Consider the following 26,297-nt stretch of genomic DNA (forward strand, 5'->3'; position numbering starts at 1 on the left):
CAGGCAACTCTCCAAGACCACATTCTACAGGCCACTATCCTCTGATCCCACTGAGGAATACCAAAAGAAACTACACCATCTGCTCAAGAAACTCCCAGCTACAGTACGGGAACAAATCTACATGGACACACCCGCAGAACCCCGACCAGGGGTATTCTATCTGCTACCCAAGATCCATAAACCCGGAAACCCTGGACGCCCCATCATCTCAGGCATTGGCACTCTGACAGCAGGATTATCTGGCTATTTGGACTCTCTCCTCAGACCCTATGCTACCAGCACTCCCAGCTATCTTCGAGACACCACCGACTTCCTAAGGAAACTACAATGCATTGATGTTCTTCCTGAAAACACCATCCTGGCCACCATGGATGTAGAAGCACTTTATACCAATATTCCACATGAGGATGGACTACAAGCTGTCAGGAACAGTATCCCTGATGAGGCCACAGCAAGCCTGGTGGCTGAGCTTTGTGACTTTGTCCTCACCCACAACCACTTCAGATTTGGGGACAACTTATACCTTCAAGTCAGTGGCACTGCTATGGGTACTCGCATGGCCCCACAGTATGCCAACATTTTTATGGCTGACTTAGAACAACGCTTCCTCAGCTCTCGTCCCCTAATGCCCCTCCTCTACTTGCGCTATATTGATGACATCTTCATCATATGGACCCACGGAAAGGAGGCCCTTGAAGAATTCCACCTGGACTTCAACAATTTTCACCCCACCATCAACTTCAGCCTGGACCAGTCCACACAAGAGATCCACTTCCTGGACACTACAGTACAAATAATTGATGGTCACATAAACACCACCCTATACCGGAAACCTACTGACCGCTATACGTACTTACATGCCTCCAGCTTCCATCCAAGACACATCACACGATCCATTGTCTACAGCCAAGCCCTAAGATACAACCGAATTTGCTCCAACCCCTCAGACAGAGACAAACACCTACAAGATCTTTATCATGCATTCGTAAAACTACAATACCCACCTGGGGAAGTGAGGAAACAGATTGACAGAGCAAGACGGGTACCCAGAAATCACTTACTGCAGGACAGGCCCAACAAGGACAATAACAGAACACCACTGGCCATCACATACAGCCCCCAGCTAAAACCTCTCCAGCGCATTATCCACGATCTACAACCTATCCTGGAAAATGATCCCTCACTCTCACAGACCTTGGGAGGCGGGCCGGTCCTCGCTTACAGACAACCCCCCAACCTGAAGCAAATACTCACCAGCAACTACACACCACACCACAGAAACACCAACCCAGGAACCTATCCCTGTAGCAAACCTCGTTGCCTACTCTGTCCCCATATCTACTCTGGCAACAGCATCAGAGGACCCAACCACATCAGCCACACCATCAGGGGCTCATTCACCTGCACATCCTCTAATGTCATATATGCCATCATGTGCCAGCAATGCCCCTCTGCCATGTACATTGGCCAAACGGGACAGTCCCTCCGCAAAAGAATAAATGGACACAAATCGGACATCAGGAATGGTAACATACATAAGCCAGTAAGTGAACACTTCAATCTCCCTGGTCATTCTATTACAGATTTAAAAGTCACTATCATTGAACAAAAAAACTTCAGAAACAGACTTCAAAGAGAAACAGCAGAACTAAAATTCATTTGCAAATTCAACACCATTAATCTGGGCTTGAATAGGGACTGGGAGTGGCTGGCTCACTACAGAAGCAGCTTTTCCTCTCCTGGAATTGACACCTCCTCATCTATTATTGGGAGTGGACTACATCCACCCTGATTGAATTGGCCCTGTCAACACTGGTTCTCCACTTGTGAAGTAACTCCCTGCTCTCCATGTGTCTGTATATAATGCCTGCATCTGTAACTTTCACTCTATGCATCCGAAGAAGTGAGGTTTTTACTCACGAAAGCTTATGCCCAAATAAATCTGTTAGTCTTTAAGGTGCCACCAGACTCCTTGTTGTTGATGTCCTTACTCTGTTCTCTGCACTCAGACTATCCGAGTTTTGTTTATATGCTCACCAAATATTCCTCTGTCTCTCAACTTCCACTGCCAGTTTCTTAACACTCTCCAGCAGTGCCCTGGTACTGTATTTTGGCTTCATTTAACATTGACTTTTTCCCCAACTTATCCCACCATTGCTATAACTGATCTTTCTCTCCCAGTGGCAGCCACAGTGGGTGTGTTTCCATGATGTACACTGCATGAGTCAACAGCGTGCTCTTGTTGCCAAGAAGGCTAACGGCATTTTGGGCTGTATAAGTAGGGGCATTGCCAGCAGATCGAGGAACGTGATCGTTCCCCTTTATTCGACATTGGTGAGGCCTCATCTAGAATACTGTGTCCAGTTTTGGGCCCCACACTACAAGAAGGATGTGGAAAAATTGGAAAGAGTCCAGTGGAGGGCAACAAAAATGATTAGGGATCTGGAGCACATGACTTATGAGGAGAGGCTGAGGGAACTGTGATTGTTTAGTCTCTAGAAGAGAAGAATGAGGGGGGATTTGATAGCAGCCTTCAACTACCTGAAGGGGGGTTCCAAAGAGGATGGAGCTCGGCTGTTCTCAGTGGTGGCAGATGACAGAACAAGGAGCAATAGTCTCAAGTTGCAGTGGGGGAGGTCCAGGTTGGATATTAGGAAACACTATTTGACTAGGAGGGTGGTGAAGCACTGGAATGCGTTACCTAGGGAGGTGGTGGAGTCTCCTTCCTTGGAGGTTTTTAAGGCCCGTCTTGACAAAGACCTGGCTGGGATGATTTAGCTGGGAATTGGTCCTGCTTTGAGCAGGGGGTTGGACTAGATGACCTCTTGAGGTCCCTTCCAACCCTGATATTCTATGATTCTATGATTTTAATAAGTGTCCCGTAATCCAGGTTTAGAAGCAATGCTTAAAATGCCAGTTCCTTGACTTATCTAGCATTCCCACTGATACTACCACTGGAATAGCTGAACTGGTGGTAACAACAAGCACAGAAGTCCAAGCATAGATGAGGCTGTAATTCAGGATATGTGTAGTTCACAATCAGGAGATGCAATTGCAGTTCCTGTAGGGATTCCTGACCTAGATTTCATCTGGCTAATTTGAGTGACAATAGCAGTAATCTGTGGCAGCAGGGACAGAACCAGCCTCCTGAATATAACCCTACTTAGGACCCTGGATATATACTTGAGTGGCTAGCTGCTGTCATGGCTATATTGCTATTGTTACTTGAGCTAGTTGTGATGTAGCTGATCAGTGGTTCTCAAACTTCATTGCACCGTGACCCTCTTCTGAGTTTCTGACAACAAAAATTACTACACAACCCTAGCATCGGGGACTGAAGCCTGAGCCCTGCCTTCAGCCCAAGGCGAGGGGACTGAAGCCTGAGCCCCAGCTTCAGCCCTGGGGGGGGGGAGGGCTTGGTCTTGGTCTTCGACTTCAGCCCTGGACCCCTGCAAGTTTACTACCAGCCTTGACGACCCCATTAAAGTGGGGTCACGACTCATTTTGGGGTCCTGACCCAGAGTTTGGGAAGTGTGAAGCTAGATCAAAACTGACTTGGGAATGTCTACAAGCTCATGTGCCAAGGCACACTGTTCTCTCTCTGTCGTGACCAGACCTAGCGAGTTCTGTTTTTGTGCTCAGCAAATATTCCTCTTCACTATTCAACTTCCTTCGACAGCTGCATACACTCTTACCAGGGCTTTGTCACTATGGGTGTGCCTACCTGAGCCGCACATACCCATAGTGACAAAGCACTGCTTGAGAGTGTTAAGCAGCTGGTAAAGGAAGTTGAATAGTGAAGAGGAATATTTGCTGACCAAATAAACAAAACTGGATGGGTCTGGTAATTGGAGAGAGAATATAGTGTCCCTTGGAGCATGAGTTCCAGAGCTCACAAAGTTCATAAGAAGGAAGAGGCTGTGGAAAAGAGGCACTCAAGCCTCCCATTTTTTCAGAGATATGTTAAGTGATTTGACAATGAGAAAATTTGGACAAATGTCTAATGAAGCATTTCAGTCAGAAAGGCCATGAGTGAGCCAGACAGAGATGGTTGTGGAGGTTCAAGATTGAGTGAACGTGCTTTGAAAGCAGAGTGCTGGGTCAAATGCACTACTAGGCTAGGGTGTATGATTACAGTACATTTGGCCAGTGAAAACACAGAGAGTACAAAATTTAGGGGTAGTCTGGGAAAGAGTAGCTTGAAGAAGACCAAAAACCCAGTGGCTATGATGAGAAGTATGGGATGCCAGAGGCTCTCCTGGAGATTGACTCACTTATTTCACAACACTAAAACATGCTAGCTGCTTAGGACATGTATAAAAGAAACCCAAAACTTCCTTTGGTGCTTTTTTTTTTTTAGATGTGAAGCATTGGGTGGATAATGGACAAAGAGGTAAAGAAGAAAACTGATTATAGTAATAGGATCATATGGAGACTCAGTTCTGGCATATGTATTTTTACTGATACGCAGTGGAACCTCAGCTTTTTAGTATCTTTTTTAATTGTTCTAGTTCTTGTAGATCAGTGGTTTTCAATTTTTTTTTCATTTGTGGGCACCTAAAAATTTTCAAATGGAGGTGCAGACCCCTTTGGAAATCTTAGACATAGTTTGAGGACCCCCAGGGGTCTGTAGACCACAGGTTGTAAACCACTATTGTAGATGGTAGTACAGAAGCAAGGTTAAGAGTGGATTTAAATAAGGAGAGGGAAGTGTGGCTTGGCATTCAGGTTTTAGGAGGCATGCCACATATAGGCGTGTCCATGATGAAATGACAAGGAGTCCGGTGGCACCTTAAAGACTAACGGCTTTATTTGGGTATAAGCTTTCATGAGTAAAAAACCTCACTTCTTCATATGCATGGAGTGAAAATTACAGATGCAGGCATTATATAATGAAACATGAAGAAACGGGAGTTACCTCACAAGTGGAGAACCAGTGTTGACAGGACCAGTTCGATCAAGGTGGATGCACTCAGTGACTTTATGGAGGTGGAGCCAACATAGGCTTGTTTTGAGGTGATGATCTCTTGAGCAGCTAACACAAATCTCAGTCTATTTACCTGCTGATTCTTAATTACCACTTGAACAGGTCTTTCAGAGGACTCTGCAAAAGCAAAGTAATGTTTTAACTTGTAAAAAATCAATAGTCTTAGATCGTTTTGGGATAAACTAATTTATAGTCTGGCCTTTGCAGCAGACTGCAGCAAAAAAGGGGGAGATAAGAAAAAGTCCTGATCACGAATATTCCTGTAAAAAGAAATATAGCTTTAAGTGCCAGATGGTGCGAGCACAAACATAACACAGTCCTGTGTTGCTCATGTGGAACTGCACTTCCTGTGGGAGTTCTGAGAGGGATTATTCCTCTCCTATTATGAGGGTGAATCGATGCATTCCATCATCCTTTTGGATCCTGCAGCCTTATCTGTCATGACCTGCAAACTTTGCTGGAAATTGGGAGTTGATCGTGCTTATCCTACGTAGGTAACTGTTACACGGAACATCTTTGGTATTTTTTTTAAAAATAGATTTACCCCAGTAGGTGTTGAACAATGCTGTAATTCCTGCAAAATGTCTGAAGAAATAATGTATTAAATAAGATCAGTTGTGTGGGTCAAAAGTTCTTCCTTCTGAGTAGACTAAGTTCTTTGTAAAGCTTCAGGTTGACTTTAGTGTCTTCTCTATTGGAATGGTTTTAATAGATTCAAGAAAATTTGAAAGAGTTCAAGTCAGGTGATGGTTTAATTTTGGACTGAGAAAATGGTTGGCAATCTACTCACAATATTTAGGTTTGAAAGTGTTAGTGTTTAAATGTCAATATGTTAACATCAAGTTTTTTCCCCCCTCCCTCTAGGTTCCTCCTCAAATCTTTGATGAACCAATGATTGCTAAAGAAATGTATGAAGTTGCAGTCTCTCTGATTCAATTGTTTGATGAGTTGGAAATGAAGGAGAGTGGGTAAGATATACTCCAGGTCTGTTTGTGAAGAACTTGTGACTCTCAGTTGAAATGAAAGTCGAATTAGGGAATATGATTCTTTGCAGTACCTATATTGCAATTCTGACATGGCTTTAATATTTTGCACTTTTCCTCCCTTTGTCTTGAATGATGACTTATTGGCATGATTTCTGCTCAGATTAATTGTATTTAGACTCCTTCTAGCTTTTATTAAATTTCTTGTATTTTTTAAAATACACTCCAGGGCACAATGTGTAAGTGACCATTAAAGCTATGTCAGTTGAAAACTTTATAGACTCCTTGATGCAGGCTGGGATTGAATGTTCTTTATATGAAGCAAAGATGCAGAACTCGAATTTATTAACAAAGGAATGAAGGAAAGTATTATATAAGAACCAATGAAGGCTGATGTCTTTTCTTTGTATTTTTCAGACTTTCATGCTTAATGAACATACTAGGTTAGAGTGTAGAACAGATTAAGGTGATTTCATTTGCCTTGCGCTATAGCATTTTGTAAATTGGTATTTAGTATCTGCAGGAATGTGGTTAAAAAAAATCTAAAGATACTAGAACTTTGTCTAGTGCTGAATAGCAACTTAAAGCTACACTTTTCTGTCATGCTTTGTTCTGATTTTTTTACTAATTTATAAATATATACTGAAGAAATAGCTTTAATTTTTAGACTGAAAGCTTTTTTTAATGTTGTTATGTAAGCTTTTGACATTTTAGAAAAAACTCATGAAACTTAAACTTTACCAGATTGCTCTATAAAACGTAAGTGTTGATGGGGATATTAATGTGATAAGTATGCCGCTCATTTATCACTTTCATTATGAGGATTTTTTGATCTTTCTCATTTTTTTCTGAAGCACTGAATACTTCCTATAGTGCTGCTTTGTTGGACTGTTTTAGAATACTAGTCAAAAGTACCATACAAAATGTTCTCATTACCAATATTAGTATATTTATTATTGTAGTTTTTAATTTCAGAAAGGGGCACTGCTCATAATAGGAAGAGACATTAGTACCCTCTAGTGAAAATGAACATTTCTGGTATTGATATAATTAAAATGTTTTATATGTACAGTAAGGGAATAGTGATTTTCATGCTACATTTACAGAATATGTTATAACAGTATGAAGTTACTGCTACCAAGTGTAAGATTTTTGTATTACATTAAATTGATTGTAGCCTCTGGTCTCTGTCACACACAGGCTTAAGCAGAGTGATGTCTCTAGCAGTTCACGTCATGGCTTAACTTACCAGTGCTTATGAAGTGAAAGGATTCCATTTGTTTGCTATTGTAAAACTGACTAATTCAGTTGTAGCTCATTATAATGAGCTTTGCAATTTTCCTTACTGTTACATGCTACTTATAATAGGAAAAACTTTTGTTAGAGCTATCTAATATAGCATTTTTTTAAAGTTTGGGCTTCACAAATTTTAACTAAATGAAGTTAATACTGTATTAATTCTCAAGTAGTGATATCAGAGAGAGATTTTTATATAACACAATTTTAATGCAAGGGAAACAGGAGTACTTCTGCATGTGACATAGTTCTAAAGACCATGGAGCAGATTTGCTTTCAGTATTTATGTACATGTTTTATGGAAAATATAGCTTTAGGTAATGTTTTGTATCATGTCTCTTCAGTGAACTTAAATAGCACAACTTATAGGAAAAGTGCACTTTTGTTACTCTTACAAGATAAACTGTTTTTAGGGAACTGAAACATAATAGGTTGAGGTTAGTGAAGTATGAAATTAATTAAAATATATTTTTAATATTAGGGAGAACAAAAATTTGGGCCTTATGTCCGAGCGTGGCAGTGTGTTGGTGTTTCTGCCAGGTGGGTACTGACATTTTCTTGTTGTGGTTTTGGTGAGGGGATGCAGCTTGTTAGCGTGTTTTTTTCTCTGACATCACTCTTCCTGTAATTGATAACATGAGCATCTGTACATATATCAGTCTTCATTTTACCCCAACCCTGTATGAACATGGCAGCAAATAAAAAAGTGACCTTTGTTGTAAAATACTCTATTCTAATCTTAGAATTTTCAAATAAAGTTGCAGTATAGCAAAAGATACCAACCCTGCCACTGCCCCCCCGCCCCGCCCCATGTGTTTTTTTCAGCTACTGGGTTAAATACTGAATCATGTCATACTTGAAATTCTGCATTCAGTTTCTGCATTCTATATGGTTACACAGTTCCTTCATATGACTGTATGGTGAGTAGTGCCTCATATCCAGCCTTCATCAAGATCCGTGAAGTAGGAGCTAAGCGTCATTTTTTTTCTGTATGTTGCTTGGCACATTTTAAGCATTTAATAAATAATGTGTAAGGGAGGGACCACACAGCACTTCATGAATGAACAAGAGGCTGTATTGGTTTTTGAAGAACCAATTTAAGTTGGAAAAACTTAAACTCTCCTATTAGCCTTTCCAAAAGTATGAATCTAGTTGTATAACTACTACCAAACAAAAGCCTTGTGTCAAGTAATTCATGTAGGGCTGTCAAATGATTAAAAAATATTAATTGTGATTAATCACGAGATTAAAAAATAATTGCGATTAATTGCAGTTTTAATCGCACTGTTAAACAATAGAATACCATTTAAATATTTTGGATGTTTTCTACATTTTCAAATATATTGATTTCAATTATGACACAGAATACAAAGTGTACAGTGCTCACTTTATATTATTTTTTTACTAATATTTGCACTGTAAAAAAATAAAAAATATTTTTCAGTTCACCTCAAATGTACTTGCAAATGTAAAATAATTTTTTTACGTAACTGCACTCAAAAATAAAACTGTGTAAAACTTTAGAGCCTACAAGTCCACTCTGTCCTTCTTGTTTAGCCAATCGCTAGGTTCCACAGACAAACTAGACAAATTGGAGGATTTGGCCAAAAGAAATCTGATGAGGTTCAACAAGGACAAGTGCAGAGTCCTGCACTTAGGAAGGAAGAATCCCATGGACCGCTACAGGCTGGGGACCGACTGACTAATCAGCAGTACTGCAGAAAAGGACCTGGGGATTACAGTGGACAAGAAGCTGGATATGAGTCAGCAGTGTGCCCTTGTTGCCAGGAAGGCGAATGGCATATTGGGCTGTATTAGTAGGAGCATTGCTAGCAAATTGGAGAGTCCAGTGGAGGTCAATGAAAATGTTTAGGGGGCTGGGAGAACTAGGGTTATTTCATCTGCAGAAGAGAAGAGTGAGGGGGGGATTTGACAGCAGCCTTCAACTACCTGATGGGGGGTTCAAAGAGAATGTAACTCGGCTGTTCTCAGTGGTGGGAGATGACAGAACAAGAAGCAGTGGTCTCAAGTTGCAGTGGGGGAGGTCTTGGTTGGATATTAGGAAACACTATTTCATTAGGAGGGTGGTGAAGCACTGGAATGGGTTACCTGGGGAGTGGTGGAATCTCCATCCTTAGAGGTTTTTAAGGCCCAGCTTGACAAAGCCGTGGCTTTGGTGTTGATGTTGGTCCTGCTTTGAGTAGGGGTTTGGACTAGATGACCCCCTGAGGTCTCTTCCAACCCTAATATTCTGTGGTTCTAAGACAAACAAGTTTGTTTACATTTATGGGAGATAATGCTGCCTGCTTCTTATTTACAATGTCACCTGAAAGTGAGAACAGGAATTTGCATGGCATGTTGTAGCCAGTATTGCAAGGTATTTACATGCCAGATATGCTAAACATTTGTATGCCCCTTCATGCTTCGACCACCATTCCAGAGGACATGCGTCCATGCTGATGATGGGTTCTGCTCGATAATGATCCAAAGCAGTGTGGACTGATGTATTTTCATTTTCATCATTTGAGTCAGATGCCACCAACAGAAAGTTGATTTTCCTTCTTGATGGTTTGGCTTCTGTAGTTTCCACATCGGAGTGTTGCTCTTTTAAGATTTCTGAAAGCATGCTGCAAAACTTGTCCTTGTCCCTCTCAGATTTTGGAAGGCACTTCAGATTCTTAAACCTTGCGTTGAGTGCTGTAGCTACCTTTAGAAATCTCACATGGTACCTTCTTTGTGTTTTGTCAAATCTGCAGTGAACGTGTTCTTAAATCGAACTACATGTGCTGAATCATTATCTGAGACTACTATAACATGAAATACATGGCAGAATGTTTGTAAAACTACAGAGCAGGATACTGTGATGGGGTCAGGCCAGATGGCTACAGGAGAGTGATGGAAAGTAGAGACACTAGGCCTAAGTTAAGCGATTCCCTTTTCCCTGGGTAAGATAACAGGAGCTGTTCCAGAACAATCAGGAACTTGCTGGAACCAATTAAGGCAGTTAGGCTAATTAGGACACCTGGTGCCAATTAAGAAGCTACTAGAATCAATTAAGACAGGCAGGCTAATCAGGGCACCTGGTTTAAAAAGGACCTCACTTCAGTTAGTGAGGGGAGTGTAAGGAGCTGCGAGTGAGAGGATGTGCTGCTGGAGGACTGAGGAGTACAAGCGTTATCAGGCATCAGGAAGGAAGGTCCTGCGTTGAGGATAAAGAAGGTGCTGGGGGGAGGCCATGGGGAAGTGGCCCAGGGAGTTGTAACTGTCACGCAGCTGTTACAGGAGACATTGTAGACAACTGCTATCCACAGGGCCCTGGGCTGGAACCTGGAGTAGAGGGCAGGCCCGGGTTCCCCCCAAACTCCCTATCTGACACAGGAGGAGTTGACCTGATCTGTGAGACACCAGAGGGGAAGGTCTAATTTAGAAAGGGATCTGGCCTGTCCCCGACCCACTAGGTGGGACAACAGAGATTGCGGAGATCGTTCTCCCTTTCCCCCATGCTGGCCAGTGATGAGGTTAGCTGAGTGAATGTTAGATTTGAGCCTGTAGCAAAAGCGGCCAAACTGAGGGCTGCCGTGAACCTCTGAGGCGAGCAAATCCGCCAGGACGCGCAGGACCCAGCAGGGTAGAGGAGGAACTTAGTCACAATACATACAATTCTCCCCCAAGGAGTTCAGTCACAAATTTAATTAACACATTATTTTTTTGATGAATGTCATCAGCATGGAAGCATGTCCTCTGGAACAATCTGTCTTTTTAATCTCTCGTCATATGGAAGCTGTTCCATACCGCTAATCATTTTTGTTGCCTTTCTTTGTACCTTTTCCAATTCCAATATATCTTTTCTGAGATGGGGCAACCAGAACTGTACACAGTTTTCAAGGTGTGGGTATACCATGGATTTATACAGAGGCATTATGATATTTTTCTGTCTTATTATCTATCCCTTCCCTAATGGTTCCTGCATTCTGTTAGCTTTTTGACTGCCGCTGCACACTGAGCAGATATTTTCAGAGAGCTAGCCATGATAACTCCAAGACCTGGTTCGTGAGTGGTAACAGCTCATTTAGACCCCATAATTTTGTATGTATAATTGGGATTAAGTTTTCCAATGTACATTATTTCACATTTATCAACACTGAATTTCATCTGCCCTTTTGTTGCCAAATCACCCAGTTCTGTGAGATTGAAAGAATTGGGTTTGTTTAATCTGGAGAAGAGAAGACCGGGGGGGGCGGACACACAAGTTTTCAAGTACATAAAAGGTTGTTACAAGGAGGAGGGAGAAAAATTGTTCTCATTAACTCTGAGGATAGGACAAGAAGCCATGGGCTTAAATTGCAACAAGGGAGGGTTAGGTTGGACATTAGGAAAAACTTCCTAACTGTCAGGGTAGTTAAACACTGGAATAAATTGCCTAGGGAGGTTATGGAATCTCTGTCATTGTCTAACCTGCTCTTAAAAATCTCCAATCACCTGTCAGGGATGGTCTAGATAATACTTAGTCCTGTCTTGCTTGCAGGGGACTGAACTAGAAGACTCTTGAGGTCCCTTCCAGTTCTGTGAGTCTATGACCTTTAATAAATCCTTCCTAAGGGATGTCTCTGTCCAAACCATGTGTTCCTCCTCAGTTGTCGCCTTTCCCCCAACCCTTAGTTTTAAAACTCCTCTGTGACCTTTTTAGTCTTATATTCCAGCCAACGAGTTCCATTTTAGTTTAGGTGGTGTCCATCCTTCCTGTATAGGCTCCTCTGTTTCTAATAAACCATCGTCTCATCCACGCATTGAGACCCCGCAGTTCTGCCTGTGTAACTGGAAGCATTTCAGAGAATGCTACCATGGAGGTCCTGGACTTTAATCGCTTACATAGCAGCCTAAATTTGGCCTACAGGACCTCTCTCCTGTTTTTTTCTATTATATTGGTACCTATATGTACTATGACCACCAGGTCCTCCCCTGCACTGTACATAAGTTAATAATACTATAATATAATAAGTTTTTCTAGATGTCTCAAGAGGTCTGCAACCTTCGCACTCAGCAGACAATTTACCATGCATTTCTCCTGGTCATCATAAACCCAATTATCTGTATTTCTAATAATCAAATCTTCCATTACTATTACCTGTCTCTTCCTAATAACAGGTCCCTTCCTCCAAAGAGGTATCCTGAGTGCAAGAGGATACCATGACATCTTCTGGAAGGAGGGTCCCAACTATAGGATTTTTTTCTTTTGCTCCAGCTTGATGTTCTCCTTCCTCGAGACTTTCATCCTCCTCAACAGCACAGAGGCTGTCAGACTAGGGGTGGGACTGCTCTCCTGTGTCGTAGAAAGTCTTGTCTATTTATCTCTGTCTTCCTTAGCCCCTTCAATTTAGCCACTCTGGTTTCAAGAGCCCATACTCGATTCCTGAGGGCCATGAGCTGGTTGCCCTGAATGTGCACACCTGCCACCTGCCCATAAGGCAGGTAATCATACATGTTGCATTCAGTGCAATAAGTTAAGTAGCCACCCCCAACCCTCTGCTGCTGGACCCCTGCCTGTATGATGTTTACTCTTGCACAGGTTTTGTTAGATTGTTTGTACTTTGGGTATGTTTTGGGGTGGTTGGGGCCTAAATGTAACGAATGTTTATTTGGTGTATCTGGCTGTCGTGCTCCCTCACAAAACTCCCCTGTTCACTCGCTCCTCTGGTTGCTTTCGAGCTGGCTTTAAAAATCTCTGTTTTCCCTGAGTTAGACTCCCTTGACAAGGGGCTGGGGCTAAAGGAATTAGGGATTCAAGGATGGCAGGCTAGAGCTTTGCTGGGAAGCTCTCAGCCTTGCCTAGCAGACTGGTAGGGTCAGCACACAGACCACCAAGGAGACCACACTATAAACTTCAGGCAAGCAGGCACATAACAAACAGATAATAAACTCACCCAAAGGTCATAGATTCTAGGACTGGAAGGGACCTTGAGAGGTCATCAAGTCCAGTCCCTCGCCCTCATGGCAGGACCAAATACTGTCTAGACCATCCCTGATAGACATTTATCTAACCTACTCTTAAATATCTCCAGAGATGGAGATTCCACAACCTCCCTAGGCAATTTATTCCAGTGTTTAACCACCCTGACAGTTAGGAACTTTTTCCTAATGTCCAACCTAGACCTCCCTTGCTGCAGTTTAAGCCCATTGCTTCTTGCTCTATCCTTAGAGGCTAAGGTGAACAAGTTTTCTCCCTCCTCCTTATGACACCCTTTTAGATACCTGAAAACTGCTATCATGTCCCCTCTCAGTCTTCTCTTTTCCAAACTAAACAAACCCAATTCTTTCAGCCTTCCTTCATAGGTCATGTTCTCAAGACCGTTAATCATTCTTGTTGCTCTTCTCTGGACCCTCTCCAATTTCTCCACATCTTTCTTGAAATGCAGTGCCCAGAACTGGACACAATACTCCAGTTGAGGCCTAACCAGCGCAGAGTAGAGCGGAAGAATGACTTCTCGTGTTTTGCTCACAACACACCTATTAATACATCCCAGAATCATGTTTGCTTTTTTTGCAACAGCATCACACTGTTGACTCATATTTAGCTTGTGGTCCACTATAACCCCTAGATCCCTTTCTGCTGTACTCCTTCCTAGACAGTCTCTTCCCATTCTGTCTGTGTGAAACTGATTGTTCCTTCCTAAGTGGAGCACTTTGCATTTGTCTTTGTTAAACTTAGTCCTGTTTACCTCAGACCATTTCTCCAATTTGTCCAGATCATTTTGAATTATGACCCTGTCCTCCAAAGCAGTTGCAATCCCTCCCAGTTTGGTATCATCCGCAAACTTAATAAGCGTACTTTCTATGCCAATATCTAAGTTGTTGATGAAGATATTGAACAGAGCCGGTCCCAGAACAGACCCCTGAGGAACCCCACTTGTTATACCTTTCCAGCAGGCTTGGGAACCATTAATAACAACTCTCTGAGTATGGTTATCCAGCCACTTATGCACCCACCTTATAGTAGCCCCATCTAAATTGTATTTGCCTAGTTTATTGATAAGAATATCATGCGAGACCTTATCAAATGCCTTACTAAAGTCTAGGTATACCACATCCACAGCTTCTCCCTTATCCACAAGACTCGTTATCCTATCAAAGAAAGCTATCAGATTGGTTTGACATGATTTGTTCTTTACAAATCCATGCTGGCTATTCCCTATCACCTTACCACCAAGTGTTTGCAGATGATTTCCTTATTTACTTGCTCCATTATCTTCCCTGGCACAGAAGTTAAACTAACTGGTCTGTAGTTCCTGGGTTATTTTTATTTCCCTTTTTATAGATGGGCACTATTTTTGCCCTTTTCCAGTTTTCTGGAATCTCTCCGGTCTCCCATGATTTTCCAAAGATAATAGCTAGAGGCTCAGATACCTCCTCTATTAGCTCCTTGAGTATTCTAGGATGCATTTCATCAGGCCCTGGTGACTTGTAGGCATCTAACTTTTCTAAGTGATTTTTAACTTGTTCTTTTTTTATTTTATCTGCTAAACCTACCCCCTTCCCATTAGCATTCACTAATGGGAAGGGGGTAGTCATGTAGTCCCTCCTTCTCCACTTAGAGAACTCCCTCATAAAACTCCTGTTTGTTTGCTAGCTCCTGTTCATTAACAATCTAGTGAACTTCTTGAGCAGATGGTCTGTCACAAATGATCACTGTGGAGGTCCATTATCAACGCAGTATTTCATTTGTGAAGAATTCCCTTAATAGACTTGTTCACCACCAAAGTGGCCCGGGGGTTAATTACAAGACACTTTCATCCTACCATGGAATCAGGGCCTTGTGAAAGCTTTCCTACCAATTCCCCTGATTTGCAAAGGAGACAGGACAGAGCCACACTAACCCTAAGAACTCCTTACTGGCCAAGACAATTCTGACTAACATTTGTAGAGGGCCATTTAGCCTCTCATTCCACTTCCAGACTGTCTGGATATAATATTGCAGAACTAGAATTAGATACTGCATCCAGCCATGAATTCACTACATCTGACAACCTTGGGTGTTGGCTTGTTGAGTGCTCCTGCCAGGTCCAAGAAATCCTCATGTAAAACAGGCCTTCGCCAAGAAGGACTTTCTCAAAATGAGAGATTTTCAGTCTGGGCAGGTCAAAATGGTTGTGACCCAATACAGGCTCCTATACCAAAGATGCATGACTACTTCGTGCATTTGAAACACTCTGAGCTTTCATTCAGTTCCATCAAGATCTCCATGATCTTGACATGATCTCTGCCTGCTATCCACCTATTCAGTCCTGCTCAGTCTCCTCACATCCCACAATATCAAGATTCCTGAATGCATAGTTATATATTTACCCACTGGTCAGAGAATCCTCCTCGTGCATGGGATCTCAACATCATTCTTGTAAACCTTATGGTATCTTCTTTTGAGCCACCTTTGAAATACAACATACACTGCTGTAACATCTGCTAGGAGGGCCAGCAAACTCAAACTTACATCTGGCATGCATCTGACGAAGTGGGTATTCACCCACGAAAGCTTATTTGTTAGTCTATAAGGTGCCACAGGACTCTTTGTTGCTTTTTACAGATCCAGACTAACACGGCTAACCCTCTGAAACTTGCATCTGACGCCCTCCCAAACCCTACTCATTGTTACCCCTTTTGTCCCAAGTGGTTATCCAATTCAGTGTGTTGTGGGTTATTCCAATTACAAGATGAAATTGATGATGGAGTTAGGTATTCCTTTGGTGCAATCTTGTTTATTTACAAAGAATGTACAAAGTCTTGTTTCCCTGAATACAGGAGGCACCAAACAGGAGACTGTTCCTTTGTTTGGTTTTACAAGCTCGTCATTTCAGCCAGCTCGTTATACCCAAAAAGCTTTCTTTTAGTTTTCTCTCAGGGCCACATTACCAGCCTTCTGCTACTGTCTGCTTTGCTTTCTCTTGCTGCTGCTTCGATTTCTGCTGTCTCTTTCTGATATGCTTTTCTGGTCAAACAATACCCAGTAAAGCCTTCTGCACACATAGTTCTAATTTCTGGGTGGGTTTACATACCCATTTATAGCAGTCCCAACCTAGGTCAGAGGATCCTGTTTCCTTCAGCGGTCCTAAGTGAAGGCTGGCAGACACACCTATCATACTCAATGACATATCACAGAATCCATAATAAAATTCTTCAAAGATAACACGGTGTTCAGATTTCATCTGATGCTTATCCCCAAAGTAGTCTTGGAATTCCATTTGAATCAGTCGATTAACTCATCTGTGTTCTTCCCTAAACCTCCTTAGGAGAGAAAAAGCTCCACACACAGGATGTTTCAGGGGACTGAGTATACTATATTGAAAGAGGAGAGCCTTTCAGACTGTCTTTGCAGCGCTTCATGGCCATTTCTGGTGCTTCGAAAGTCATCTCCTCTCAGAGGATATCAAAATGGATTATGCAGTGCATAACTATCTGCTACCAAACAGTTGGTTATACCTCTCCCATTCAATGTTAATGCTCACTCCTCTAGAGCAGAAACCTCCCATATCTGAAAACTCTAAGGCAGCCACATGGAGTAACTCTCTGACTGTTGTTAAATGCTATGTCCTTGACCTAGCTGCAAGATCAGATGCCAAGTTTGGGTGAGCAATATTACAATCTCTGTTCAGTTAGGTCAGTCAGGACTCCTGAATTTTACTTGCCAGATGCAGTGCTGCTTGTCAGTCAGCTAGAGTGGGATTCACACTGAGAAGAGAGAACGGTTACTTACAATGTCGTCAGTGTGGGTCCCACAACTCGGCTTGAATCCCCATTTTTGGGGGATTTCTCTGTTCTGTGACTCTGAATTAGTGAGGGACTGGGGAGGGGTGGTTGGGGCCACTCTGCCCTTTGCCCCCTCAGATGAGGGCGCACGGGGACATGTGCAGCACAGGCATGGCCCACAGGACACTGCAGTTCAAAAGATTTCAATCTCTGGATTGTGTAGTAAATGAAGATGCTGTACATAGGACCCCTGACTCATTTGTTGCAGAAGTTGGAAAGTGAATTATGCATGAGCCCAGAGAATGCAGGTAGAGAAAAAGGAGGGTCTTGTGGTTATGGCAGTTGAGTGTCACCCTGGGTAACTGGATTCTATCCCTGCCCCTGCAACATAGTTCCTATTATAGTACCCTATTTTATGGGCACCCAACTTGCAGGGTTGGCAATTTTCGAGGAAAAACTAGTTTTGGAGAGGATGCTGGTAAATACTGAACCTGTTTTAAACCTGTTTTAAACTGGGAAAAATAAGTAATCAGTATCCAGCAAGCATAGAACAAATATTTTCAAATTTTGGATACATCTATTCAAAACCAAGGTATAGGCTCAGTGTATCCACTACATGAAAGTTGGTCTTCTGCTACAGAATGCTGCATGGCCAAATGCACCTGGACTGGTAGTCGGCAACTCTGCATGCTTCTTATTACTTAATCAATGCTTCAAGCCCACAACTTTGCATTATTGTTCCTTTTATGTAATCAGATGTTCTTGACTTTTGTTTATATAATGTTGAAAACTGAAATATGAGTCATAACATGTAGAACTTCTTGGAGAAAATACCAAACCAAAAATGTATACAGATATTCCAATGTTCAGTATTATAATTACATATACCCTCTGCAGTTTCTTTTTATTTGTACAACCCTAAATTAATCTATGAATCTGCTGCATTATGTAACCATATTTGAATATGTAACTAAAACTAAGTGTAATGTGGTATGCATTAATAAAATGGCTTTTAAAATAGAAAACGCCTTAAACTGGAACGAACTAGTTTTTCATGAGGTGGTAAAAACCACGATTTTACCTGGTAAAAAACACCTCTGGTAAATACTATGCCATTCCTGCCGACTTAAGACACCTAGGGCTTGATTTGCTAAAGTGCTGAGCAGTCTCAACTGAAGTAAATGGGAGCTGTGCTTGAATATATAAAGTGGTATAAGTGCTAAGAACTTTGAAAAATCAGGGCCTGGGCATCTCAGTTTGGGCACCCCAAATTAGTGGGCACTTGACAGTTTTGGACTTTATCTCTATTCTTCAGTTCCTCATCTGTAAAATGAGGATACCTCCCTAGCTCACAGGGGCTAAGACAATGAATTTATATCTAAGTTTGTGAGGCACTCAGTCACTATGGATATGAGGGTCAAAGAAAAGCCCATATGGAAACTAGTAATTCAGTATTCAATGTAGGGTTTGGATGATGTGGTGTGAATAAGGAATGGAGCCGAACATTAGTGAGGATAAAAAGAAATATTGAATAGCTACCCATTCAGTGAGCACTGTTTCTCCTATGCACTATACAAGGCAGAGGTCCTGTGGAAAAATATTATGTGATCATCCAATTAAAGGTGGCAGTACAACAGCAACATTTAATTCTGGCACGTCCTAGATTTTCAGTGATTGACTTTGCAACTTTAATTTTCTTTAAATATAGCTTTCTCATGGGGGGAAAAATATAATGTGTAGTGTCAGACAACTTTAATTATGGGGTAGTACTGCTAGTCCCACATATAGTAAGTGTAGGTGTGTGTTTGTCATTTTATTTGTAATGTAATTTTATAGTCACTTTTCATTGCATCTTTGCTATTTAACCTATCTGTTGTAATTGTATATGAAAAGGGATAAAGAAATAGAAACAGAATTAGGAATTAAGCAGAAATGAGGAGAATCCATTTTAGAATAAAATCATTAACTACTTTGGTTTAGGGTGAGCATCAAAATGTTTAATTTAACTCAGCTGTTTATTCCCCCCTAGGTTTGGCTGAAATGAATTACCTGCATGAACTTCTCACAAGCATGATTCACAAAAGGTAAGTTAAAATGAGTAACACGTGGTAAAATATTTTCATATGTACACTTCTGTTTTAATTTCATTAAATTTCTGTTGAGTATTTTAACATTAATCCCCTTCAGCTATGTGAGTTGTAGTCCCAAAAGATATTTTGGGGTAAGTATGGCCCAGACTACTGTGAATCACTATATAGATGTTACAGTGATGCATTTCCTCTAGGTTGCAAGTATATCTGCTCCATTCAAGTGTGACTTTAGAAGAACAGAATAATGTGTTTTTGACTCCAGTTCCTGGTTACAGAAAGGTAAGCAAGTATTGAAACATGGCTTAATTCTTATAAAAGAAGTAGATAGTTTTGGCCATAGGCAACAATAGCTGCTCAGGCTAGGATCGTTGTTAGTGGAATTATTACTAATATTTGAAATTATTAATATTGATATGGGAAACCACCAAACACTAATTTAAACATAAATTCCTTTATTAAATCCAAAGGCCAAATGGTATTTATATGACTGCTCTAGACATGCTTATTATTTAGGCTTTTTATACAATTTACTACAACCAAACAGTAACAAAAGCATTTGATCAAGATACTTACAAATGGACTAAACCCAAGGTTGCTTAGACCCATATTGGTCGGCTCCAAAGTGGTCAGGCAGGTATTAGCAATGAACTGCTTTAAGAGTGTACTTTTTATATCCTTTAACAAACAAGCGATGTCCTTGCCAATCACTGACTTCAGCTAAAATCCAATTTGAGACAATTCACCCTTATTTCCAGTCTTAATCCAGATAAATTTTACAGCCTCGTTTCTTATCTTCTCCCCCACTCTTTGCTTATCAGCAGAACAGTGGGAAGGTTCGGGATTCTTTCTTTTAAGACATTTTTTCTTTGTCTTGTTACTGCAGCTCTTTGTTTTATTAGTTACTTTGGAAACCATACATCCTTCCCACATTACAAGTAACACTACTTATTCTCATGGCCTTCTTTTATTTGCTGATTTGGGGCTTTCTTTACAACACATATATATCCTTAATCAAACATAAGTCAACTTTAATTCTTTAATTTTATTCCTCTCCTACAACTGTAGAAAGGCAATCCAGCTTTGTTCAAGTTAGAAACTGATCACTTTTCTGGTAGGTCAGAAAAGCTTTCTTCAGTTAATGTATATCTGTGGCTGTTATCACTGGCCACAGCTGAAAAAAATGGAAAGGGGCTATAATAGACTTGATGAAGTTATAATTAAACAAATTATTGTATATTGCCCTATTCCTGCAAAGTGAACTGCAGATGTGGATTCCTGCTTCTGGGTGTCAGTAGTTCTCCATGCTGGATCAAGCCCTATGTTTGTTGGCTTCTTGATTTCTCGTGCTATTAGATTATTGAAGAAGTACAATTAAAAACATAAAATATACATGTACTGTGAAGTTACAACAACTATTTCCAAAACTTTTTTTTTACTATAGCACTCTTTGGTTTATTTTTTTAAGCACTAGAAAAATAAAATCAAAGTGCTGTGACACCTTTTATTGTCTAGACACAATACTGATGAAAATCACTTTGGAAAATGGCAGAGAGCACAAACACAAATATAATATTTCTATTTAATTAACGATTTTTCCTACCTACCAAGGAAAGTTATATAAATACATATATTAATATAGATGGGTGAACTTTTCTTTACATTTTTTTTTCTCTTTTTGGACTTGAACTAGATTATTCTGTCTACAAATATGGCTGAGAGCTCTGTAACCGTTCCAGATGTAAAATATGGTGAGTAGTCTATATTATAATTAGGAATATGTGTATCCTATATATACTTCACTTGCATTTCCCTACTTTGGTCCCTCCCATCACTGATTGAAAAAGGCCTTTATCACTGCCTGTATTATATAATAACTTTGACAGTGAGATTTCCACCCCTTTCCACTCCTCCAGCAGCAGGGAATCTCTTACAGATTTTCTTTAAAGGTAACAAGGGAAAGAGAGAAAAAATTATGATTGACCTACTCTGCTGTATATGAGTTAGGTAGTGATGGTGGTTGTGAAACCTGTCTGACATAGTTTTGCTGCTTGTGGATGTTGTTGTGGAAGAGGTAAAAACAATTGGTATGTCTTTAAGGCATAATAACTTAAGTAACTCTGTTAGAGGGATCTTTGTCCTGTGGAAAAATGCTTACATGTGGTGGATAGCAACATTAGGCATGAACCATTTAAGCTATGTGAAGATACACCTTTATGATTGAGACTTTCAGGTCAACACAAGCAACTATCAACAAAGAGGAGACTCTGTCCCCCATAGATTTGAAATAAGCATATCTTCATATTGCATCTTAGCAGCTCACAGGTGTATCTTCACTGTGCTTAAGAGACCAACACTTGACTACAGCTCATACTCTTGGACTTGCAGCCAGCCCAGAGTATCCAGACACATCGTGGTAGTGTTGGTAGCAGCTCTGAGGTAGGAAAGGAAATAGATATTCTAATCGGAGCTCGCTCCATAGCTAAAGCATAGCAAAATATTTGGAGATTAACAAAATTTCTGGATTCATACAGACTTGTTCTGAACAAAGATAAATGCCATCTCCTGGCATCCCAAGCTGTCCTTCATCTATGGGGGTAAAGATTGACATAGGCTCCCACAAGGTGTTTCTTTGAATAGCTGAAACCAAGGAAAAGTATAATTGAATGAGGTGGTGACAGTTGATTATCTGCATAGGTATCCTTCAGTCAGCAAGTGCATCCTACTGTCCTTCCCTCTGTCATCCTACACAGAATGTAAAAGTTACTTGGGAGGTATTTTAGTTCCTTGGTGGATGATTGAGATTGGATAACGAAAGAGAAAAGGGACAGGGAGCCAGTGGTATTGGGAAAATGTGTGGGAGCTGATTGATGACTGGAGGCTGTGGGGTAGGGGTGGGGAGATGGATGGGATGAGGAGCTGGGAGAGGGAGAACTGAAACTGGCTGGGCAAGGAGAATGGGAACAAGGAGTCGGGGAGAAAGTGACTGGGAGTGGTGGTGGAGGAAGACTGGGACTTGGACAGGGATTCTTGAGGCAGAGACTAGGACTGGCTAGGTAAGGAGACTGGGACAAGAAGCCTGAGGAGTGGAGACTGGGACTGGGTTGGCAAGATCAATGGGACTGGGACAAGGAACTAAGGGTGAGAGAAAGGCAAGACTGGGACAAGGACAGGTTTGAGGGGATGGTAATGAAGGGGTGAAGCGTTGGAGGAGGGGAGTCTAAACAGAACAGCCATAAGGTTCTCTGATAGTGAGATCACCCTCCCCTTCACAGCCTGGAATGGAACCTAAGATTCCTGAGTCTCACCATTCCTTTGCTGTCATCAACGGTTTGTGAAATCCACTGGCAAAATATTTAATCTTCCTCGGGTGCTGGTCCACACACAGGATGACAGCCTGCTATTGCTATTAGTTAATCCATTAGTTCAAGTAACAGTAGTCTGCGCAATGGACAGACCACTGGAAGGCATTCTAACATCTTTCAGCTTAAAAAAAAAAGGGGGGGGGGGAGAAAGAGGAAAGAACATCTCTTCTGCATTCTTCACTGCTAGAGGGTAATTGTCCCTTGACGTCCCAGGGGCATGCACAGTTCTCTTGGCTTCAAGAGATGCCTCTCCTGCAAGGAGTCGATTCCGGACACGCACTGTATCCAATTCCTGGGGGAATCCCATATCCCTCAGAAACGTTCCCTCTACCTGCAGCTAAAGCCAAGGTCTTGTAAAAATCGGGAGCTGAAGTTAAAACTACTCCTAATGAGAAGGCACTTCAGCTGCCATGGGACTCTGTGCCAATCCCAGATCATCCCCAGAACCTTCAACTTCAAAGGGGATAAAGTTGCCAAAAGGCTCAAGGAAAAAGGGCTCCAAGCCCTCAAAGCGATTTGTTGGCCATCCAGAGGGGTTCCCCAGTGTTGTTGCCGGCCCAGAGGGCCCGAGGGGGGCCACAGGGGGTTTGTTGCCCGGTGTGCGTCGCACCAATAGACACACCAGGGTGGAGAAGCAAATCAAGTTTATTCGAGATCTCGAAAAGACACTCAGGAGACCAGCATGTCTCAAATCAGAAGCGCAACAAATACAAGCAAGTTTCCCATTTTATATTTCAAGCTGTTTGTGTAAACTTTTGTTCTGTCTTCCCCTCTACCCCTCCCTTCCTGACAGCAGTTACAGCAGGGACTACATTGTGGCGTGTTAGAAAAGTTCTCGTCTGCATGTTTATCTATGGCCTTGCAAGCTTAGACGTAGTAGACTTCCCCCCTCCGCTCCCCCTTCTTCCTTATCACTACTGCTTTTGCTAGTGTGAGCGAAACTGAAGCTGTCTGCTAAAAAAAAGCTGACCGTTACATATTCTGCTTTTAGGCTGGTTAGCATTGAGGCTGGTTAAAGTTTACGAGATGGAGTTGCTTTAGCTCACATAGACCCAGAGCAGGGGGGTTTCATTGGCACTTATGGCCTTCCACCCCCCCAAGTTACCTGGTAGCTATGCCTAGTGACATCAACAATTCCCTCCTTTGAGAACACTCAACAAACCTTTGGCAGAGTTTTCTCATACTTTAAAGACAAAATGCGATTAAGTTCCATGCAATTGGGATCATCAATGAGAGGGTACAAAGGAACTTCTGGGGAATGGAAGGTACAAATCTTATGTATGAGCACTTTACAGCAAGCGAGCAAAAGAAAAAGAAAAAGAACATTATCACAACACCTGTGAGCAGGAGGCGAACAATGCCTTCCCCTAGTCCCCCTAGACCAGGTAACCAACCCCAAAGGGAATCAAAAATAGTGGGTTCCCCTTCCTGGGCCTTCCACTGGTTCAAGGCCTGTTCGGCTGACAAGATGTGCTTGTTAATATTCTGTGAAAACTCTGGGACATAGGTACAATATTCTTCTCCAATAAGGGCACAGACCCCGTCCTGTGAGGCTAACACATAATCTAGGGCCTGGCGGTTTTGCAGGGCCATCAATCGAAGCTGGTACAGCTCGGAACTTATGCCTTTTTCTATGGCCAGGGTATCATTGGCAAACTGGGTGAGAAATTTAGAAAGTCGCCTGTAGAATTGGGTTAGCCGTCCCACCCCATAAGTAGGGATGAATATCATTTCAAACCGGTCTCCCTCACCGATGGGTTCAATGGTAGCTCCCAAGGACCGATAGTACCTAGGGCGACCTGCGGGAGCCTGGATTAGAACATGGAGGGGAAGAGCGAGATAGCCTTTATAACAGCTATCATGCCAACCATGAGGAAGCCATTTGTAGGCACTATTACCACAAACCCAGAATGCTTCACCATAACTAACCTTTCCATTGTTACCTTGTAGGTCCCGTAGGGTGGCTTGTGAGGAAAGGGCAAAAAATGCAGTGCCGGTTTGCCAATTGGTGGCATTTAGTACAGGGATAGTGAGACTTATACCAGGACCAATATAAAATCTACATGTACTAATGCCGGCAAACCAGGTATGATTACTTGTACTGGCTTGCTGAAAACATATGAGACCAGTGGGTGGAGAGCGTAAACGAATAGGCTGGGGCTTAAGAGTGCTACTATAGTGGGAATTCCAAGAGCCATTGTGTAGGCCATACGGAGCTTCCGCGGTACAGTTGGATCGCAAACTTAAATTGTCAGAGGTGCTGCTGCTGGTAACCATCCACCTTTCACAAAAATCTGACCAATTTTGGGGAACTACTCTCCAGGGCAATCCAGCTAAATGGTGGGGAGTTTGGGCACATATCCAACAGTGGGAGAGATTGAACTCACGGGCAAAGGCAATTTTTAGGGCCTCATAGGTATTGGTAGCCATATCTGCAGGGATGGCTCCCCATCCTGCATGCGATGTGGGTGAAACAGTAGGTAACGGAAGGATTGCTTCTGTGACAAAAAGGAATGTTGTGAGAGACCCTAAACCTGAACCCATATTGTGATTACAACAACCCAAATGCCCAGAAGATAAAAATCAGTGACACCAAACAAATAAAAAAATAAAAGGACCAGGACCATAGGCTAGGTCGGCCTTCTGTGAATAGATAGAACCAATGCTCAGGGTTTTCGCGGAGAGTGCGCTGTGGCTGTTCAAAGAGATCACCAGGCATTCCCGGCTACCCTTACTGTCTTTTGAATAACAGCTTAAGTCCCAAATCGTCGCTGGCAGTCTTTTCTGCAGGCTGGACAATCCACTGTTCAGGAGTGGGTACTGCTTTCAGTCGAGAGTGATGAATCCAGTTCTTGTGCCCTTCGACCTTTGCTGCCGTGTGGGAGACCAGCAGGACGGTGTGGGATCCCTTCCACTTCTCTTGGAGAGGCTCATCCTTCCAGGTCCGCACGAGAACGGAGTCACCAGGTTGCAGGGAGTGGACCGGGGTATCCAGCAGAGGAGGCTGTGAATCTTTGGTGTATCTGTGAAGAGAAGAAAGAACAGCAGACAGAGAGCACATGTACTGAGACAAGAACCCACACCCCATTTCCCACTCTCCTGCCAGAACCGGTGTACCGTTCAGAGGCCATGCCCTTCCAAACATGATTTCAAAGGGACTAAGCCCTAACCTGCCCTTGGGGAGAGCACAAATGCGGAGTAACACAAGGGGCAAAGCATCAGGCCACCTAAGAGAGGCCTCCTGACAGACCTTTGAGAGGTGTTGCTTGAGTGTCTGATTTGTGCATTCCGCTACTCCACTGGCTTGTGGTCGCCATGGTGTGTGGAGCTTCCAGGGGATTTGCAAGGCACTTGATACCTTTTGAACAACTTGAGATGTGAAGTGTGTTCCGTTATCAGATTCCATCCACTGGGGAAGTCCGAAGCGGGGAATGATCTCCTTGACAAACTTAAGAGCCACCGTTTTGGCAGTGTTGTTACGACATGGGAAGGCTTCGGGCCATCCGCTGAATCGATCCACCAAGACGAGGAGGTACCTGTACCCTTGGGTCATGGGAAACTCAGTAAAGTCTATTTGCCACATCAATCCTGGGCCTGGGGTAGGTTCCAGGGTGGCTGGCAATGCTGCTACTCCTGGTCGAGGGTTATTCTTTTGGCAGATTAAACATTCAGCCTGTACCTGGGATGCTAGGGGTTTAAGTCCAGAATTAGAAAATATTTATTCATAAGCTGGGTAAGAGCCTCTCTGCCTGCATGAGTGGTTTGATGAAGTTTTTGCAACACTGGTCGAATCAGGCCCTTGGGCAGAAGGATTTTTCCCTCTGTGGAATAAAGCCATCCCTCC

At 42.3% G+C, this 26,297-nt stretch overlaps 1 protein-coding gene across 1 annotated transcript in view; it reads left to right on the forward strand.

Annotated features, from left to right (window-relative positions):
- TDRD9 (tudor domain containing 9) overlaps window positions 1–26,297 on the forward strand; it is a 164,681-nt gene that overhangs the window by 72,288 nt on the left and 66,096 nt on the right. The window contains exons 8-12 of the mRNA XM_054024976.1: window positions 5,852–5,955; window positions 7,748–7,806; window positions 19,031–19,085; window positions 19,286–19,370; window positions 20,782–20,839. Of these exons, the coding sequence (XP_053880951.1) occupies window positions 5,852–5,955; window positions 7,748–7,806; window positions 19,031–19,085; window positions 19,286–19,370; window positions 20,782–20,839 (361 nt within the window). The remainder of the gene's footprint in view (window positions 1–5,851; window positions 5,956–7,747; window positions 7,807–19,030; window positions 19,086–19,285; window positions 19,371–20,781; window positions 20,840–26,297) is intronic.

Source organism: Malaclemys terrapin, chromosome 4 (genome assembly GCF_027887155.1).
Source record: "Malaclemys terrapin pileata isolate rMalTer1 chromosome 4, rMalTer1.hap1, whole genome shotgun sequence".
Taxonomy (NCBI): Eukaryota; Metazoa; Chordata; order Testudines; family Emydidae; genus Malaclemys; species Malaclemys terrapin.